The following is a 20,547-nucleotide window of genomic DNA, read 5'->3' on the forward strand; positions in this document are numbered from 1 at the left end:
AAAAAACAACAAGGCAATAAATAAGTACAGAGGTCAGGGTAATAAATAAATTGAGCACTGATTATTGATTTGGGTGACATGTTTTCAGTTATTCATAGGTTCAAGTTGCTATCAAGACCCAGGGGAAGGGCAGAAGATGGTGAAGGAGGGCAGCACCATTCTGGTTGGACTGGTTCCTGATCGCTAAGTGCAGAGATGATAGGAGATCAAAGCTACGTGATGTACAGGATAATCTGGGGGTGACCAGAAGTCAAACTACAAACAAGTTTAGCGGGATAAGGCACAGGTGTCAACAACCGGAAAAGAAAGTCACACTTTATAAATTTTGCATTGTATCCTAAGGTTTCCTTCTTCCTGCAGAAGGACTGTGCAAGTTGCCAGAACATAAAAGGATGAGATGAACCCTGCTGGATCAGACCAAGGGCCTGTCTAGTCCAGCTTCCCATATCTGAAGCATTTGATGGGCCACCGTGAGAGACAGGAAGCTGAAGTAGATGGGCCTTTGGCCTGATCCCGATCCTGCAGGGGTCTTCTTATGTTCTTATCTCACAGTGGCCCAACAGGCCTCTCACGGTGCACAAAGAGACCTGCATCCTGGTGCCACTACTAGCAGTCAGAGATAGGCTACTTCTGAAACCTAGAGGTAGCCTATAGTTACCAGGGTTTGCTAAACTATGATGGACCTTTCCTCCATCAATCTGTCCAGTCCCTCTGAAATGCATTTAGGCCCGCTGCCATTACTACATCCTGTGGCAAGGAGTTCCACAGATTTCCTTGGGTCCAGTTTCCTTGGGCAAAGGGGGAGCAATGCCTGACTGTGTCACCGCCAGGCCTGATTCTTCTCACCTAGAAAGAGACGGCCACAGCCTGTGTGTGTCACTTGCTACGCGGAAGGACACTGCTGATGGCTCCGGAGGACCATCCTGCACGTTTGTTCATCCGCGCCCTCCTCTCAGGGCGCAATCCTAACCAGGTCTACTCAGAAGTAAGCTCCATTTGGTTCAATGGGGCTTACTCCCAGGAAAGTGTGGTGAGGACAGCAGCCTGGATCGCTTCTCCTCCCCCCCCCAATATTTTCAGAAGGAAGATCATCTGCAGCATTGTTTTTATACCAGAGTAGCGTCATATGGATGTTTTAATACCAATATTAATTGATAGTCTAATTAATTATTTATTAATTATTAATATATAAAATAAAATAAACAAAAATATAATTATAAATAAAATAATTAACTAATGAATTAATTAGATAACTAGTTAATTAACTAATTAGTTACTATTAATTAATTAACTATAATTTATTATTAATTAATATCATCATCCCCAAGAGCTCTTCCTGCGACCACTGCAGCACGCGCCTGCTTCCAGGCAGGGGTCCCACCGGCCGACCATAGAGAGCAGCCCCCACCCCGCAGAGAGGCTCGCAGCCGGGTGTGGCCGCTCTGGGCCTGGTGTCTATGGCCCCGCTTCCGGTTCGGGTCTCCCTCGCCACGTGACGGGGAGCGCCGCTGGAACCCGGAAGCGGCCGGGCGCCGCGCAGGCGCAGTGTCCCACAGAAGAAGAGCACCCGCCGAGGCGGGCCTCGCCGTCCCCGCCGCCACCACGAGGGGGATGTCGCGCAAGCAGGCGGCCAGGGCCCGGCCCGGCAGGGCGGAAGCGGAGCGCAAGAAGGACGCGCGCGCGGCCAGGAGGGCGCAGGCCCGCGAGAGGCGCAACCGGCCCCAGGCTGAGGGGGCCGGGCCGGGCGGCAGCCTAGCCGGGCAGCTCCAGGCCCTGGGGCTGCGCCTGAGGGAAGTGCCGGGCGACGGGTAAGCCAAGCCTCGCGTCGCGAGACCGCGAAGCCCCGCCCGCCAACCGTCGCCGCAGCGCGAGGCCACGCCCCCACTCAAGCCCCTCCCACAGCCAGCTCTTGTCGGAGGAAGCCACGCCCCGTCCCTCAGGCCCCTTCCACAGCCTTGTCACGAAGGCGCGAGGCCACGGCCCGTCTCTCAAGCCCCTCCCACAGCCAGCTCTTGATGCCGGAGCGCGAGGCCACGCCCACCGCCTTGCAGGCCACGCCCGCCTCTCCCTGTGGCCTCCTGTGTCCAAGTCCTGCTCACCCCAGCCCAGCTCCCCAGCCCAGCATTTGCTGTGAGGGTTGTTCCCTTCAGGGGAGGCCAACATGTGTTCACAGCTGCAATGATTGCACGATTTTTTGCACAATTGCACGATTTTTTGCACAGGTTTGTGCACAAGTTGCACAGTGTTTTGTTAAAACACTAGCACAATAATTGCATGTTTTGTATTCTATAGAAGCATGTGTTTTTAAATGATTACCCATAAACATGGTATAAACATGCACACAAATTATTATTCTTAATAACAATAAGCAACAGTATTTATATACCACTTTTCAACAAAAAGTTCACAAAGCGGTTTACAGTGACAATCAAACAACTAGTGGCAATACAGGGTGGCCTTGGATTCATTGCTTACTTGCATGGGGTACATTGTCCTTGCTCTCCGCCCTCCCCTGCATTGCGTGGTGTAGTGAAGGTTCCACTTGTTTGCTTATGAATGAAGTCCCTGCAGTAAGAATTCTGAGAAGATGAGTGTTGAAGGATATTGCCATAAAGGTTGTGAGGGCAACAGGTTTGTGCAGAGTGTTCCTTTTTTGTGCAAGGTGACCTTTCTCCAGGTTTCCCATCGCCAAACTGTGTTTATCACATTTTTATACCAGCCTTCCTCCAAGAAGCTTGGGGTGGTGTACATGGTTCCTTCCTGCCTTTTGCCCTCACAACAAGCTTGTGAGGTAGGTTTGGTTGAGAGAAAGGTTTGGCCCAAGGTTCAAAGGCGTTCTAAGTGCGAGCGCCATGAAACCAGAGTGAAAGTTCCATATGGCATGAGTCCCATCATCTGAGTCCTAATCTCCCTGGCACAGGCTTTAGTACTGAGGTTTAATAATAATAATAATAATAATAATAATACAGGTATTTATATACCGCTTTTCTTGGTCTTTATTCAAGACTTTATTCACGGCGGTTTACATAGGCAGGCTATTTAAATCCCCGTAGGGATTTTTACAATTGAAAGAAGGTTCTATCTTCCAAGAACCACAACATTCAGATGTTTCTTTCTGATCTGGTTTCACATTCTGGCCTCCATCCTTCCACACTCAGAGCAGATGGAATAATGTGGTGTTGGAAGAATATCACCCATGCTCTGGTTAAAAGTGACACTCTAGTTACTACACCAAACTGCCTCTTACACTATGACTCCTTTGTTATTTAAAGCACAGGTGCATCCACATATTTTAATGTGATGAAACCCATGAAGGTCAGGAATAGCCTTCAAATGTCAGAGTGCATTCAAGTATCGTAGAAACTTAAGAGAATATTTTAACCACTTATAGACGGGTTAGAAGGCTGCTTCATAGGCAACAGGTTTGCAGCCTGTCATGGAAGAAATGAAAGGGGCATCCTGTAGCCCCCGTTTCAAATCAAATGTTTTGTGTTTTGGTTAGGATGAAAGTGTTATGTCGTTCATTTTTGTTTTATGGTTAGAATCAGTTGATCTTTCTGGCAAAGGATGGTCCCTTTCATTCATCTATTGACAATTTTCCAAGACCATACACTTCTGTCAGTTTCTGTGGTCACAATGACACTTTCTCAAAAATTTAAACCAGCTTGTGGGCATATTCATGCCGTTACACACAGAGGAAATGGGTCTTGTCACAGGCAAGGGGAAACTCGTGCTGTTTGATTCAGCAGGAAAGATCAGGTCAAAGATACTAACTTGCTGGTTAACCGCTTCCTGTCTGCAAATCATTGACCATGATGTTAGTACAACACTTTTTTCCCTTGTTGCCAAATATCAGCCAGATGAGTTTTAATTGGAATTCATATTCCTGTAGGAACTGCTTATTCCGGGCTCTCGGGGACCAGCTGGAAGGGCATTCCCGGAACCACCTCAAACACCGCCAGGAAACTGTAGACTATATGATCAACCGACGGGAGGACTTTGAGCCATTTGTGGAGGACGATGTCCCATTTGAGAAGCATGGTGGGTGTGCTGTACACAAGGAGGGGGTCATCCCAGACCCACAGGGCAAACAAGGGCCCTTTTCCCCACTCCTGCCTGCTCCCTTATAGTGTACCTCCTTGACCTCACTCTGCATTGAACTGTGGCACTTCTCCCTCCTCAAAGGGTTGCAGTTGTTATGGGCTTGGCTCAAGGTGGACATGACAGGAACTGGAGAATGGGTAGGGGCTGTAGTGCAGTGGTAGAGAACCTGCCTTGTGTGCAGAAGATCCCAGATTCAAGCCCTGGCAACATCTCAGGAAACTCGGAGAGCTTCTGCCAGTCAGTGTTGACAGCACTGACCTAGATGGAGCAGGGATCTGACTTGGTATAAGGCAGCTTCCTCAGGACCCAGAAGTTGCTGGCTGTGTCAGAGTTGCCTGCTTACCTCTCTGTCTGCAGTGGAGCTCAATTGACAGGCAGCTCTCTCTAAAGAAGATAAAGATGGGCCCATGGAGCTCATGCTGTGCATGCTGGAAGTCTTGAATTCAGTCCTGGACATGTCCACTTAACCTGATGGTGAAGGCCCTGGCTTCTGATCCTATAGAGCTGTTGCCAGCCAGAGGATGCAGCATTAGGCCAGGGAAGGGGTCAGCAGCCTATGGGCCAGATCTTGCCTGCCACTCAAGATCATCCGGCAGGCAAGATCTTGTCGTGGGAGGCTTTGCCTTCCACCAAATTTCTCACGGGCTGGACAGGGAATGGCAGAGCCGCCTGCCGAGGCTCACAGAATCCCTGTGCCATTTAGTGGAAGGCAAAGCCTCCTAAGCCAAGATGCACTGCTGCTTTCAGGAGCTTGGCAACTTGGACATTCAGTGATGACATAATTATGTCATTTCCGAACGTCCAGCCCCTTTGCTGAAAAGGTTTCCAACCCCTGGGCTAGAGGGACCAACGAATGGACTGTGTATAGGGCATTGTTATTCAGCACCGGTTTTCCACCAGGTTCTCATAACTACTAGATTCTTCCCAAGAAAGGTCACTTGTGGTGCCTGGTTTATTTTATGTTGGGGTTCGCTGCTGGGAGGAAAGCCCTGATCATTAGGCACGTGGGCTAAGACACCGACTCAAAGTGCAAGTAGAAGCTGTAGTAGTGGGATGAACCTCCCCATCTCTGAACTCACTATCCTGTTTTGCCTTTTGTTATATCTTATGTTATGTCAGCTGCTTTGGGCGTCCTGAAAGTAAAGAAGGTAGCAATAATATAGCACACTGAGCAAAAACTAGACTTCCTTTGTGTCCCTGTACTGCTTTGCTCCCCTTTCCAAAGCAAGCCAGTGTGTTTCTCTTTGAAAAGGAGAGCACATTTCTCTTGTATTCTGTACTACTATATAAGTTTCTGCGCATGTGGGCAAGAGAGTACACATGTTTCTCTTGTTAAGGGCAGTGTTTTGGATTCCACTAGGTCATAATTTTAAAGTGGCTGCTCTGGCCCTTGTTCTGTACGGAGCTTGTGTACCCCAGTCTAAGTCTGAGTGTGTATCTGCCAACATTGGTGCTTTCCACCCAAGGGACATTGCAAAATAACTGTCCCTTTTTCCAGGTGCAGTAAAAGCTGCATTATCTTGTACAAGTGGGGATGCTGCCTACCCAAATGTGCAGGTTCATAAAGCTTCCACCACCTCCAGGGCTCCATCTGCTCCCTTCTTACCTGACAGGGCTTCCTCTGCAGGATCTGCCCTCCCTCCCTCCTTCCTGAAGTCTGGCATTGTGCTTCCTCATGAAGCCCTTTTGTGGCAGGAAGTGGAATGTTGCTGTTCCTCTGAGTTTTTGGGAAGGAGAGTGGAGAGGCTTTGCAGAGGATACTGAGGACCCAATTCAACTTTCCAGCACCAGTGCAGCCCAAGGTAAGGGCTCCCATATGTTCCTATACCTTGAGGAGGACTTTGTGAGTGTCTCCCCACCACAGAATGCAGTGCACGCCCTATGGGCACGATTGCACTGGCACTGGAAAATTGGATAGGTTTGGGCCCTGAGTTAGTTTGGGGGGGGGGGTCAGTGGTGAGTGGACTGACCATTAAAGAACCCACTCATTGTAACTAATGGCTGTGCCTGACACAGAGAAGCAAGTTAACTGAGTCTGCTGCTTAACTGAGTGCCAGATAATGCAACTTTTACTGTGTACATATGTATATTTTTAGTTTCAGAGTCCCAGGAAGGGGGACCCCGTGGTGGTGGCCAGCAGCCTCAGCTTGTCGTGCTGAGTTTGGCACTGTCTCAGACAGGATGCCTGATCAGCTGAGCTCTGGCCATTGGCAGGGAGTGGCGATCACCACCTGATGTGATTTCAAGGCAATCCTCCTCTGAGTGACGTCATTGGGCTGTTGTCTTGTGCTGCCACTCTTCTTTTTCAGCAGGTCATGTTTTTCAGTGTTTGCTTTTCATGCTCTTTAAACTTGCTATCTCTTTTCTCATCTCTTTCAGTTGCCAATTTGGCACAGCCAGGCACTTTTGCTGGCAATGATGCCATCGTGGCCTTTGCAAGGAACAACCAAGTGAATGTTGTCATTCACCAGCTCAATGCTCCCCTCTGGCAGGTGAGCCTCCATGGATAGAAAGCCATTCACCTCCACAGCAGCTATGGCTGCTGTCATGCCCCCTGCCCTGTGGACTTCTCCTCCTGTCCCACTTGCACAACTTCTTGCCAAGCACAAACTCTCACCAACCTCCCGCCCTCTTCCAGATTTGTGGAACAGACACCAGCAACGCCCGGGAGCTGCACATTGCGTATCGGTACGGAGAGCACTATGACAGTGTCCGGAAGATCAATGACAACTCTGAGGCTCCAGCCCGGCTCCAGATGGAGGTTGGTTCTGCTGACCTGGGTGAGCTCCATGTCAGAGCTCCCTCAATCTGTATTTTGACAGGGGATATGCAGGTGCCCCTTGCTGTGGAAACAGCAGCCCTGTGCTGAGCTCCTCCTCCTCTCCTCGTAAGGGAAACCCATGACAGGATATCATCGCATTGTGTGTGTGACCCTGCCTCCAATTTCCATTTATGATGCTCCAGGGGCAAGAGAGATGGCAAATGTGTGTCATGATGAAGTGATGTCATGTTGCACATTTCCCTTGCCAAACCCGACAAAGAAAAAAGCTTTTGGTGCCAACCTTGTGATCAGCGTTTGTTGTAGCTTCTTCCTATGTCAGACTCTTCCTCTGGCTTGTTGCTGCTTGCTCCTTGCTGACTGAGCTTAAAGACATACAATGGAGACTGTCCCATATTGTTCTCTGCCTCTGCTTCCCTCCCATTCCTCTGTAGTCTCCCTGTAGTCTCTAGATTGTAAGTCCTTTCAGGCAGGACCTTATCCTTTCACTCTGTGTAAAGTGTTATGTGCATGGACAGCGCTATATAAATAATAACTAAGCAATTCTTTGCCCTGACTGGGAGAGGTTTCAGGCAGGGGCTTTCCCAGCTGTATCTGGAGGTGCTGCCAGGCAGGGGCATATTTAGGCTGTGGCATGACAAGGGCATTTGCCCTGGGTGCCTCTTAAGGGAAGGTGCTGAGTGTGGACTTACTGTGTTGGGGGGCCATGCCACCACACTTGCTTGCCACCTGTGGCGCACCGGGAGTTTCCCAGCTTCTCCATGGGGCAGGGGATGCTGGAAGTTGAGTCCACCCACCCTCCATTTGGATCTGAAATGGAGCTGTTCTAGGAGAGGGCTGTAGTGTGCATGCAAGGGGAGATGTGTGATGTTTCAGGAGGGTCACATCACCATGTCACCATGTTGCCCTACCCTAGATACCGTTAGACACTGGGACACAGCTGCTGCTAGGGTTTGAACTTCTGCATGCCAAGCAGGGATGGCTCTACCGAATGCCTTCAAGAGCCACATCCAAGTCATCTGTCTGCATGTGTGTGGTTGCAGATGCTCAGCAAAAATGAATCCAATAAGAAAGAGAAAATCCAGCCAAAGGAGTCAGAGGACTCTGAAGAGGAGTTACAGGATGAAATTGAGGATGCGGTACAAAAAGTTCGGAATGCCACTGGCTGCCTGGTGAGTGTTAAGTATCTCTTTGTGTGACAATGGCACCTATATGCTGCTTAGTGGAGGCAGGCTGACTTCAAGGACTGGCTCTCCCGAGCCAGCAAAACATCCACGTTGCAGATCAGTCAAAATGGTCTCCAGTCAAGGTAATGGCCTTGGGAGGTTTTTGATCTCCTCAGCAGAACAGAGCAGGTTGGCAGGAGTTGGCCCATTTTGGTCTGCCCATACCTGCTGCTTCTCCTCACCCTCCTGCTTTCTGGATTTAAAAAGGAAGTGGGAGCTGGAGCAGGAGTGAAAGCATGGAGGAGAAAAGAATGGTCTCTTCTTCACTGTGCTTCATTCTGGGGGGAATTCAGGGAGCAGGAGCAGCAGCAGTGGGTAAGGGAGGGGCAGTATTTGATACTCCACTTGCTGGGTGGCTTTGACCACTCTACTAAGAATTATTGAGGTAATGTACATGAAGAGCTTGTGCCAAGCAGTGTTGCTGCTCTGGGCTGCCACAGACCTCCACTATCAATCCAGCCTGTTTCTACCTTTACAGGATGCTGCTTTAATCGTCCAGGTCCTTGAATCTGAGGACTACAACATTGAGTCCACAATATTTGCTGTCCTCCAAATGAACGAGGTGAAAAGACTCTGTAAGTACCCGAGACCTGCTTCTTTTTGTTGAAGACTGCACAGTTCAGGGGTAGCAGAAAGCCAAGCCTTTTAACCAGGTGAGTGGTGAAAGCCAGGGCGAGGTCAGCAGGCTTAAATTCTAGTTCCTGCCGGTCCTTATAAGCAGAGGTTTGTGAGAGAAGATGCCTGCTGCAATATACATGTGCCTGATCTCAAAAGAACTGCAAAATGCGTGCATGTGTTAATTGGTAAATTAATCAACTGAGGTTTCTTTATAATCATGTGACAGCCCCATTTGTTTGCACAGGTGACAAGACCAAGGGCCTGAATGCCTAGTCTTTCTGAGAAATCCTCCTTCCTCTCACAGATGTTCAGGAAGCGCAGGAGGGCCAGGCAAACCGGCCAAAGTCACTCCCCAAGCCAGCCCTGTGGGAGGAGAATGGAAGTGGCACCCGGATTTTTGGAAGCCAGGAGATCGCAAACAACAAGACCCAGCTAAGCCCCACGGAAGGAAACCAAGCCAGTAGAAAACAGACTCCAAAGGTACCTAAAAGGGGAGGGTACACAAGGAAGGTGCTCAGATCCCACATGACAAGATTGCAAATGGATGCTCTCAGCAAGCTTTTTATGTTCCTTAGGGCACAATCCTAACCAAGGCCCTGTTTTGTTCAGTGGGGCTTACTCTCAGGAAAGTGTGGTTAGGATTGCAGCCTCACTCTGTGTTTGACCATATCTGTACTCTCCATCCTTGTACTGCTGTTTCTCATAAGAACATCAGAAAGGCTCAAAACAATCAGGACATAAGAGGCATCGGAAAACACCAGTCCAACTTGTTGCATCTCACAGTGGCTCACCAGATGTCTCTGGGAGCCCACAAGACAGCAAGATCCCTGCATCCTGTATCTGTCATTAAGAGAGGCCATCTCTCAAACCTGGAAGTTGCATATAGTCATAACTTTTAAGCTGTGATGGACTTTTTCTCCATTGATCAGTCCCCTTTGAAAGGTACTTAGGTCAGGTGCTATTACCATATCATGTGGCAAGGAGTTCCATTGTTTAATTATGCAGTTAATGGACTGTGTAGGGATATTTTCCCTCCAGCTCAAAGGGTAGGGCTTATAGCTCAGTGGAAGAGGACCATGGCTGAACCAATGCTTGGTATCTACTGTTAAAGGACCTCAGGTTGCAGGACTGGCTCACTTTGTCTGAGACCTTGGAATGTCTCTTGGCATTTGGACTAGACCAGGGGTAGCCAGTCTTTCAACTTTAGAGCTCCTGGACTTTTAACGATGGTGTAAAGGTGGGAATTTCAGCAGGTGCAGCTTGTCATCTGTGAGCCAATAAGCTACCTGCTGAAATTCCCTCTTCTATACAGTTGGTAGGTTGGCCACCCCTGGACTAGATGGTATTGGCCTTGGTGGGTCTCTTGGTAGTAGGCCATTTCACCTGTTCAGCATGATCATGTGGAAAAGAGTTCTGCTGCTCCCTGGAATCCTTTCTTCACTTGTAGCTTGCTGTCTGCATGCTGTCCAGGCACTCAGTCTAGGCTTCCTTCCTGGTTCAGTGAGCTTCCAAATTCCCCCCCCCCCTTTCCCACTGTGAAGGTCTTAGGCTTATCCTGACTGTTTTCCTGACCCTTTGCCTTTTCTTGTTTCCCCTGTATTCCAACACCTGTGCCCAGAACCCCAACTCCCCCCCATTCCAGCCATTCATTGCCTCCCTGCTTCTCTGCTCTGCCAGGTGCCCAACAAGCAAAAGAAGCAGCAGCGGCTGGAGAAGAAGCAGCGCCAGACAGACAGGCACCGACAGCAAGTCCTGGCTGGCAAGAGCAACAACGAGGACAACAACAGCAAGAGTGAGGCGGATGCAGAGGCCCAGGTCACAGTGGTGAAGGCCGTTGCAGCTCTCAACATCTGATTGAAGCCTGTTGGGGGGGACCTGGACTCGGCAAGGCAAGCCCCCCACAGAGGAGCAGGGGCCTCATTCCCACCTGTGTCTTGGGCAGGGGTGACTGCCTGGCGGTGCTTTCAGATGCACAACCAGTTAATGTTGCTGAAGAGCGAGCAGAAGGGGACACCCTCCCATTGTTATTCCATTGCTGCAGACCTCTTGGACCTCACCTCTGAATCTTCTGTGATCACCACTGATTTTTCGTTGCATTTATTATTTTCAAACACTGCTCCGCAAGAGTGTTTGATGTTTCCTTACTCAGGAATACTCTGCTCTTCCTCCTGGCACAGTAAACATAACACCCTCATTCCCCAGTTGTAGTCCAAAGTGAAGCAATTTACCAAAGGTTGTTCTGAGTCTGTTGGGCTGTCGTGGTCCCCGTTGCAGTGTCAGAGCTCCAGGCAGGGAGAGGCTTTGCATCTCAGTGGAAAGGAAAAGGGGCTGGCTGGCAGGCAGGCGGGCCAGTGGGAGGAGGAGCCGCCAATTCTAGGCAAAGAGGTAGAGTTACTTAGCAGTACCAGCCTGGGCTTTGTGGGACTGAATTCCTCTCCTGTGTCCCCTGAGAGAAAGTGGCCTCTTGTATTCTGCCTTGGTCTCCTCTGCTTGATGGACTGGTTTGTTCCAGCAGTTGGGGCCAGTGGGTCTTGGCAGTGACCTCCAACTGCCCTCGTAGGAATGTGTGGGAGGAAGAACAAGACCATGGATCTTGTTCCTGCCCCTTCTGAAGGTAATGGTGGCTTCTGGTACAGAGGAGCCGGGGCAGAGCAGAGGTGGCCAAGGGTGGTATCTGTGAGCCTACTGAGGAGGACATCCAGAGTTGGCTTCTGAAGTATGTGACCACTTAACCAAGGAGAATCGGCTCAGGAGGAGGGAACAGAAGTTCTTTTCTCTCCCTCTGCGGGAAGTTAATAGAACTTGACTTGGGTATGGTCTCCCAAAGTGTGCTTCTGTTTTGCACTTTTGAGTCCTAGAGGCAAGAATCCAAAGACAATCAGGCACACAAGTTCCTCTTCCTCTTTGAGTTATATTTTCATATTCAGATAATTACAACAAAGATTTTTTTGTTACCTGTGTTCCTTCTTTTTCCTCCTTGAAAATGCAGTTTCTGGGAAGAATTGCAACGAGAGGATCTTACTCCAGAGGGAGTGATGTTGAATAAGTGTTTTTGTTTCTCTTAAAGGCTGTGTGCTCTGGAGTTGATTTTGCCAGAAAGGAGAATTTACTTAGGTACAGCTTTTCTCATGGTGGTGGTGGTGGTGGTGGTGATGGGGGAAGCTGCACGTCTCACAATAGTTGGGCAGCAGGAGTCCGTTCTGTTGCTATCCATTGTCCAGAAGATGGTTTTGGATCTGACTTCTGGTCAGTACTACCCTTCAAAGGGAGAGGAAGTGACTGCTCAGCTCAAGGGCCTTGGAGAGTTTACGCTTATTGGTGCAGTCCTCCTGGAGGAAGCTGGCACTGAGCTTAACAAATCATGCCCTCTTGCCCTCATGTTCTCCTGACAGTTTTACAGCACCAAGGATCTGACTTGCTGTTCAACCATGCAACTCGCCTTTTCCTTTATTAGCTTCCATCAGAGGCTTTTTTTGGTAAACGGTGAAGATCTATGGAACCTCTGAACCTTACAAGATGAAAGAGGGAATACCAGTTTCACATCTTTCTGGCCATGTCAATAAACGTGACCTCCAGCAAAGCAAAGTTAAAACTGCCAAAGATATTTCCTCAGTCCTCTGAAGTCTCTCTCTGTCTCTGTCTTTTTCTGAATGATCGTGTTCATGCCTGGTACTTGAGGTGGCTGTGTTCACAGCCTGAGAATGAAATCTGCAGCAATTGCTGATGTTGGGGTGAAGGCACACAGGCCCAGGGAGGGCCCACCACCTCCTGGGACCTGAGGAGGCATGCCAGATACTGCCCCCCTTAACTGCTGGTACACCAGCTGTTCTGCCGCAACCACCCCTTCTTCCATTCCCTGGGTTCCAACAGAGCAGAAGAGGAAATGTGGCAGAGAGGCAAGTGATGGGTTGGAGTGGAGACTAACCCCCCACTCCCCTTGCCTCCTCTTTGGAGCCAGCAGCAGCAAGACAAATGGAAGCAGGTGCCTCCTACTAATCTGCTCTTTGATATCAGGGCTTGGATAGAACTGCGTTGGGCCACCTGGCATTACCCTGAGCCTCGGAAAGATTTGATCCTGCAGTGCTACACTATGAAGGCTACATCTATTGAATGGTGCTGAGTGCTAAAATTTTAATTCGTTATATTGAATTTTATCCTGCACCTTATCAGAAGCTTGTGGCTTGTTATAGTGGCTAACCCTCAAGAAAGCTTGGCTTGACTCATGAAAACAATGACAGATTAAGACCCCAGGTTGAGCAGAAGCAGCAGTCAACACAGCAAGGCAACAATGGCATGAATGAAGTTCACCTTCTGTTCAAAGTGACTTCATCTGGGGTTGAGAAGGGCAGCTAAAACAAAGTTCATCCCACAGTGCATCATTGATCTGTGGAATTGGCTGCTGCAGGATGTGGTGATGGCCACTGTGTCAGATGATGACTAAAAGGAACTAAATAAATTCATGAAGGGAGAAGTCTATCAGTGGCTGTTCTTCCTGGTGGTAAGATGAAATCTCCCTGTTCGGTGGCACTGAGAATATTGATTGCCAGTTCTCTCCTTATGGACTTCCTGGAGGCATCTAATCAGTCAGTGTGGGAAGCAGGAAGGTGGAAGAAGTGGGTTTTCTGTCTGATCTCTTAGGGCTCCTCTTCCATTCTTAGAGTGGGGGAGGGCAGCTGACTGTCTTTAGTATTCCACAGCTAGGGTGCTGCCACTGCCCAGTCATTGTCTCTGAATGCTCCGGTCTCTGATGTGACTGTTAAAATGGATGGGTGGGGGCAGGTGAGAGTTGGCTGCCCACAGTGGCAGGTGGGATTTGGGATATACTGTGGGGAGATGCCGGCTTCAGTTCTGACTCCAGTAGCCGTAGTGGGCAGCACTGCACGAAGGCCAGGTGAGAGTGTCCAGGTGGAGCTCAGGTAGATCAGCCCATCCTGCTGCAGAAGCTGGGAGACCCAAAGGAGCCCCTCAGATTCCAGCCATCACCCAGCAGGTGTATATGCTCTGTTGAGTTCTTGGGTGCACAGCCAACAGAATGACTTGTCTGAATATTGATTTACTGGAAGCCTCAGATGAGCAAACATATATTGCCATGACTGCTCTTTGGCGGATTGCCCTCTGCTTACAGTAATGGGTGTCTGTTTCTTCTCGGGGCTGTGATGGCCTCTGCTTCCCTCTACTTAACTTCCTTATGTCTATAAATATTTGCCTTCAACATTGACTCAACCTTGGAAAACAGAGCAGCATCCAAAAACTCAAGAGTTAACACAGGGCGAGCACTTAATACTGTGTCCAGTGATTCTGTCAGCAATCTTGCCATGCTCAGATGCCACCATGGCTGAGAACTGAGCACCCTTAGAAATGGGGGGGCCTTTTTTTTCTCCCCTTTGGGGCTTGGTAAGCCTTAGCTTTTTTTCTGAGACTTCTCCAAAAAGCCTGGTAAATACCCAGCCAGTTCTGACTCAGAGAGGGGATGTCCAGTATTGCCCTCCTTTGCACACAGAATGCTGACTCCCACCCCACCCCACCGCACCCCACCCCACCCCTCCTCCTGTGGTGCATAGAGTTCATTGTGCAAATTTAAACCCACTTTCTTCCTCCTTTTACTGTAGACCTCCAGCTCGTTTCTGTAGGAAGGGTACTGGAAGTAGGGAGAGGAACTGAGAATGGTACTTACAGGGGGAGGAAATGTTTTGCCACCACTTTCTCTGTTACCTGGGATGCTGAGTGGGGAATGATAAAAAAAGATATGCTGGGGAAGGTTGCAGGGTGATCAATTCTGCCCCTTCCAAGAGTAAAGTACTTAAAGCACAATGCAGAAAAAGGCAACACCCCTTTTTAAAAAAGAGACTCACAGATAATTGCATGCATATCTACTCAGAGGCAAGTCCCTTGTGTTCACTGGGACTTACTCCCAGGGAAGTGTGTATAGGGAATGTGTATAGGATTGCAGCCAGAGAGAGAGAGAGAGACCTTCCAATAAAAACAGTGGTTCCCAACTGTTATGAGCCTGTAAATCACTGAGGCAAAAAATGGAATCGGTTCGGACCACATGTAACTAGGGTCTCCAAGATAAATTTTATCAGGGGGTACAAAGGGCAAAACAGGCCAGGGGAAGGGTGGCAACAGCAGGAAGAGGCTTTGGATTCTGGATCTACCAGGCTTCCCAATGCAGAGCTCAAGTCCACCTGCCCACACAGTGTCAGCAGCTATAGTAATACAGAAAAAAACTACATACTCAAGTCTCTAAAATATTTTAAATGTAGAAAATCATTGCCAAAAATTAGCATCGTCATATTAAGCTCACACTAGAATCGGAAAGTGTCCTGTGCTTACCAAAGCTTGCTTCTCCCTGAACTCCTATATACTCCTTCATGATAAGTGACTCCACAAGCCAAAGAGCTGCTGTAACAGGCCAGCTTCCTCCCAGGTTTGACACTGTATTGTAATATATGCATTCCTTTGTCCAGCATGTATGGCTTGTGGCAGCTGCCACTGCTGTGCACCCAGCATCCCAGGTGGGCAGCGAGTCCAGGTGAGATGATGATGATGATGTTAATAATAACAATAACAGTATTTATATACTGCTTTTCAACAAAAACATTCACAAAGCAGTTTACAGAGAAAATCAGAGAACTAATGGCTCCCTGTCCCAAAAGGGCTCACAATCTAAAAAGCTGCATAAGAACACCAGCAGACAGCCACTAGAAAAGACACTGCTGGGGTGAGGAGGGCCAGTTATTCTCCCCCTGCTAAAAAGAGGAATAACCACTTGAAAAAGTGCCTCTTACCCAGTTAGCTATGGTACCCTTAGCTATGGTATCCTTGGTACCGCACAACAAATTCTGTCTTCAGTCTCCTAAATTTTCTTTTTGGGGTTTTTTTTTTTTTTTTGGAGGAGGGGGCCTTTGAAGTGATCACAATTCCAGTTACCATGAAGTCATGGAAAAATCTTGACCATCCAATTTTGCAGTGTGGGAGAGAAAGGAGGGAGCCGTCCCAGGAGGCCCAGAATGGCTCTCAATACGCCAGAGGAAGAGACACAGTAGTAGCAGGGCCAGCTTAACCACTGGGCACAGCAGGGATGGTGCCTAAAGGTAGTCCCATCTTTGACCATGCTCCTCTTTCTATACATACAGATGTGGCTTTAAGCACGGACAGCACACCTTTCTACTTATCTCCTTTCTGCATACACTTCCAGTTAAGGAACAAGATGTTGACCTGACCTTTTCATAATGATTATGTAGCTCAAAATGATGCCCCGAAAGCGATGTCATGCCCAGACTTTAAAAAGTGAAAATGGGGGGAAATCCGTCTCCTCCCCTCCAGCAGCTTGCTGCCCACTTGCTCTGCCACCTCTTCACAACCCCCCCCCCCCAATATTAACACCTTATTAGTTCCATGCTCTATCATAACAACACCTAACTGGCTCTTGGAACAATCATTGGTCAGTTTTGAGTTAAGAAAAATTATTATTATTATTATTAACAGTATTTATATACCGCTTTTCAGCTAAAAGTTCACAAAGCGGTTTACAGAGAAAAATTCAATAACTAAATGGCTCCCTGTCCCAAAAGAGCTCACAATCTAAAACGATGCAAAAGAACACCAGCAGACAGACACTAGAACAGACACTGCTGGGGTGAGGTGGGCCAGTTACTCTCCCCCTGCTAAAAAAAGGAGCACCCACTTGAAAAAGTGCCTCTTACCCAATTAGCAGGGGTTAAAAATCCAGTTTTTGTTACATAATGCAACTGTTTTTATTTTCTGGTTATTTGGCAATAACTTTTGATAGAATACAGATATTTTGATGTGGTTTGTTTCATTGCATTCTGCATTAAATTCCGCACTGAACTGTACTGTATATAACATGATGGTATTATTTGAAAATACCAAGGTTTTCACAATTTTGACTACTAGTGTCAAACTCAGGCTGCTGTGCTACACCCTGCACCCCTTTAGCAAGCCGCTGGTGGTGTGTATAGATGTATGGAGAAATCCTGAAAATTTGAGCTCATTCGTTCATTCATCTAAGTTCCATCTCTAATGCATGTATTTACATTTTATATTTAAATTTTATATTTTTTTTCTGGCCCTCGACACCATTCCAGATATTTGATGCAGCCCTCTGGAGACCCCTCATTTACAGGGACAGCACATTCACTGTCAATGAAACTGGAAGTCCCACATTTCTGGGTTTCATGGCAGTGCACAAGGAGCATGTTAAGAATTCTGCAGCGCTTGCTCTCTCTCTCTCTCTCTCTCTCTCTCTCTCTCTCTCTCTCTCTCGTTTTTTGGTAGCTCAGAAGTGGTGAACCCAAGAAGGCATCAGGTGGTGTTCCAGGTCACGCCACTCCTGCTTGTGTTTCAGATACAACAAGAGGTGACAAAAAGAATTCCAGCCAAACGTTACTCTCAGGTGACAAAGCCCTAGAACAGGGGTCTCTAAACTCGGCCCGGGGGCCAGATGCAGCCCATGGCGAGCCTCTCTCTGGCCTGCAGCCAGTCTCTGATCTCCTGAGAATCTCTGGCCTAGTTGACCAAACACAGCCAGAGTTGTGCCTGTGGGGTGAGGGAATGGGAGTCCATTTAAGTGTGTGATTTATTTCTTGGGCTGTGTTGATGCTTGACATTTGAGCCCATTCATTTATTAATTCATCTAATGTATTTATTTAAATTTTATATTTAATAAATTAAATTTTATATTTAATTTTTTTTCTGGCCCTTGACACTCTGCCAGATATTTGATGCAGCCCTTTGACCAAAAGGTTTAGAGACCCCTGCCCTAGAAAGATAGTCACAGCCCTGAACCAAGTTTGTCACTAATATTTTAAGTCTCGTGAATTTCACCAATAATTATGGTTGCCAGTCTTTTTTTTTTTTTTTTTTAACTAGCTCAGCTCCTGTGTGTTTAACCACTGCATGGCAGTGGTTTACTATTTTCCCTCCCTTCTCTGCCTCTAGAACTGTTTGTTCTGTCATACTTTTAACAGTTATATTTTATTTCTTTGGCTATTTGTCTCGGGCAAATTTGGTGTGTCTGTTTCCTTTTTATTTATTTATTTACTGTATAAAAGCACTATAACAACCATCTATCAAGAGTGAGGCAGGGCAGAAATCTTTTAAAAGAAAGAAGGAATGAAAAGGTCCTGCTGCACTCTTGCCTGTGATCCTTGCACTTTTGGCTTCACCACTGCTTACCACCGAAAAGGCTTCTTGTTCCTGAAACGACTCCATCCTTTATATCTTGTCATCCCTTGTACCTGGAATCGCCTCTTGGAAATTGCGTAGTATGTTCCCTTCCTTCAAATCTCTCCTTCAAATCTCTGGTGTAACTTTAGACCCTTTTTGTGATTACTGAGGCAAAGTACAAGTGCACTAAATAATTGTATAGACACCCCCTGTTTTTCTCTGCCACTGCTCTGCTCTCCCTTCCTTTGCCATCTCCCTTTTTGGTTCTAGCTTCTGAGCCCCTCATGGAGGGACCTTCCCCTCTTGTGTTATGTAGTGCTATGCACATTGCTACAATAATGATGATCCAGAGCCTTTGGTGCATACTTACCGCAGAGGAGAAGCAAAGTGGCTCCATGTGATTTCTTCATCTTTGTGCAGCTGTAAAAATATTTTCTACAAATCTCTACAAAGACAAGGCTTTTGCATTTTCCCGGTGAACTATAAACAACTGATATTTGTGTCTTGGTGACCTCCAGATGAGACGACTGTAATATGCTCAACCTGGCGCTGCCCTTGAAGACTATTGGAAAACTTCAATTTGTTCCCAATACCTAGCTGCCCTTCTTTTGATGGTGCAAGCTGATGGGCACTTTTTACACTTGTCCTCCCACAACTGCACTGACTTCCTTTCAGTCTGTTTCCATTCAAGGTGATGATTTTTACCTACCAAATCCTATAATTTTGGGGGTTCAGGAAATGCCTTCTGTCACCTCCCATCTCCACTTTTGATAGTACTTTCTTCCTTTTCCAATCCAGGGGGCAGGAGGAGGAGAGGCTGTCACATTGCCAGGTGAGAGGTATCATCTCAGGCCCTAGGAGGTCTTGGACCAGCCCCAGTGAACCTAATTGTGTCTTTAACAGGAATGTGCCAGAGACATTGTGTCAAGTCACAAGTCTTTGACCCCCGGACTCAAGTTGACTCCCAAGTCATAACGGGCGGCTGTTGCAATGCATCCTGAGCCATTGTAGAGTCATTTTATACTTGTGGCCAAGGCATTACAAGAATCAAGTTGCAGTACGAGTAAGGCACGCTCCCCCCCAAGTAAGCAAACACACACACACACACACACACACACACACACACACACACACACACACACACAGAGTTGCAAGCTTACACAAAAGTGAGTTGGGACTTGAGTCTATTTCGGTAATGTCTCTCAAGTCACTGGCCCCAAGTCACCAGTTGGGTTCCAATCAGTGACATCTGTGAGTTAACATGAGTTGTGAAAAACACATATTTTCACGACTCAAGTCTTTTTGAGTTGAGTTTCTACCCCTGCTTTTTAAATCATTTAACTGTACAGTCAGATCTTGGTAGCCATGGGGCGAATTCATTCCTGGATCCCCTGTGGATACTGAAACCCTGCAGATAAACAAATCAGTGGGTCCTGTCCATAGGACCTTTGGATGCAACCGGAGGTGTTCTCCGGTCTCCAGCCAGAGGTGTTCTGAGGCCTGCAGAGGCCTCTATGAGCCTTAGAAAGTCCTCCAGAGGTATTAGAAATGCACTTCTGGTTCCCTAAGAACATCTCCGGTTGCATCTGGGAGCTTAGGCCTGGCCTCCACCATAGGATGGGAACCTGCGGTTAGTTAAGAACATAAGAAGAGGCCCTGTTGGATTAGGCAACAGGTTCATCTAATCCAGCTTCCTGTATCTCACAATGGCCCACAAGATGCTTCAGGGAGCACACAAAGCATCCAGAGCCCTGCATCCTGGTACCATTCCCTTGCACCTGGCATTCTGAGATAATTGACTGATCAGGAGTTTGCACATACCCATCATGGCTTGTAAACTATGAAGGACTTTTCCTCCAAAAATCTGTCCAATCCCCTTTTAAAGGCATCTATGCCAGAAGTCATCACCACATCCCATGGCAAGGAGTTCCACAGACTTAATTACATGCTGGGTAAAACATGGGTAAAACAACAGGTCCTGAATCCATGTGTATGAAGGCGGGACCTGTATGCATTTTATAATTTTGAAAAGATTACTGGTTAACTTTTAAATTTCAACTAACAGGATTATTTACCGTTAAAAAGGAGAGGGGGTTAATTCTGTAATTTAAAAATGATTATTGCCGCATTGTTACAAAGGTGTCAGTTGGGATCCTTGCACTATAAAAACTTTTTCCATAAAGGAAAAAATAAATAAAAGGCCGCCATATTACACTTAAAACCACTCAACAAATTCTTTCCTCATTCACCCAAAATGTTTTGCGGGGGGAGGGGGGTACATTTGAAGTGATCACAATTCCAGTTACCATGAAGTCCTGGAAAACAATTGATGATCCAGTTTTGCAGCTTGAGAAAGGGGACCCCCTTCCCCCCGGACACCGGAAACGGCAGAGCAGAGGAGCAGATATGGTAGTGAAAGAGTCGGCTCATCCATTGGGTACAGTAGGGACAGTGCCTAAGGGACCACAATACAGTACTTTTAGTTGCCCATGAAAATGTTTTAATTTCTTTTAAGATCAGAAGGGAAAGCAAAAAAGAACTCTTCGGGTAGAAGAAAATTTTTTTTTTTCTCAAATCAGAAAAAAATAATTGAAACTGTAAAGGCCCACAAAAATCTTTTACAGTTTCCCT

The 20,547-nt window shown here is 47.5% G+C and overlaps 1 protein-coding gene across 2 annotated transcripts; it reads left to right on the forward strand.

The window, feature by feature from the left end:
- The first annotated feature begins 1,527 nt into the window (after nucleotides 1-1,527).
- On the forward strand, nucleotides 1,528-11,687 carry OTUD3 (OTU deubiquitinase 3). Of its 2 annotated transcripts, none has more exons than XM_066637122.1 (8): nucleotides 1,528-1,808; nucleotides 3,893-4,041; nucleotides 6,484-6,596; nucleotides 6,743-6,865; nucleotides 7,927-8,055; nucleotides 8,588-8,684; nucleotides 9,032-9,207; nucleotides 10,405-11,687. In XM_066637122.1, the coding sequence occupies exons 1-8, from the start codon at nucleotides 1,612-1,614 to the stop codon at nucleotides 10,579-10,581; spliced, it is 1,161 nt and encodes a 386-aa protein (XP_066493219.1). In that variant the 5' UTR covers nucleotides 1,528-1,611; the 3' UTR covers nucleotides 10,582-11,687. The 2 variants fall into 2 exon arrangements, with proteins under 2 accessions (XP_066493219.1, XP_066493221.1); XM_066637124.1 differs by lacking the exon at nucleotides 1,528-1,808 and adding an exon at nucleotides 2,058-2,130.
- Nucleotides 11,688-20,547: the final 8,860 nt, after the last annotated feature.

This window comes from Tiliqua scincoides, chromosome 9 (assembly GCF_035046505.1).
Source record: "Tiliqua scincoides isolate rTilSci1 chromosome 9, rTilSci1.hap2, whole genome shotgun sequence".
Taxonomy (NCBI): Eukaryota; Metazoa; Chordata; class Lepidosauria; order Squamata; family Scincidae; genus Tiliqua; species Tiliqua scincoides.

Coding starts and splice junctions, on each gene's coding strand:
- OTUD3 (XM_066637122.1), top strand. CDS start 1,612: ATGTCGCGCAAGCAGGCGGCCAGGGCCCGGCCCGGCAGGGCGGAAGCG. Junction 1,809..3,892: donor AGGGAAGTGCCGGGCGACGG/GTAAGCCAAGCC, acceptor ATATTCCTGTAG/GAACTGCTTATTCCGGGCTC. Junction 4,042..6,483: donor TGTCCCATTTGAGAAGCATG/GTGGGTGTGCTG, acceptor CATCTCTTTCAG/TTGCCAATTTGGCACAGCCA.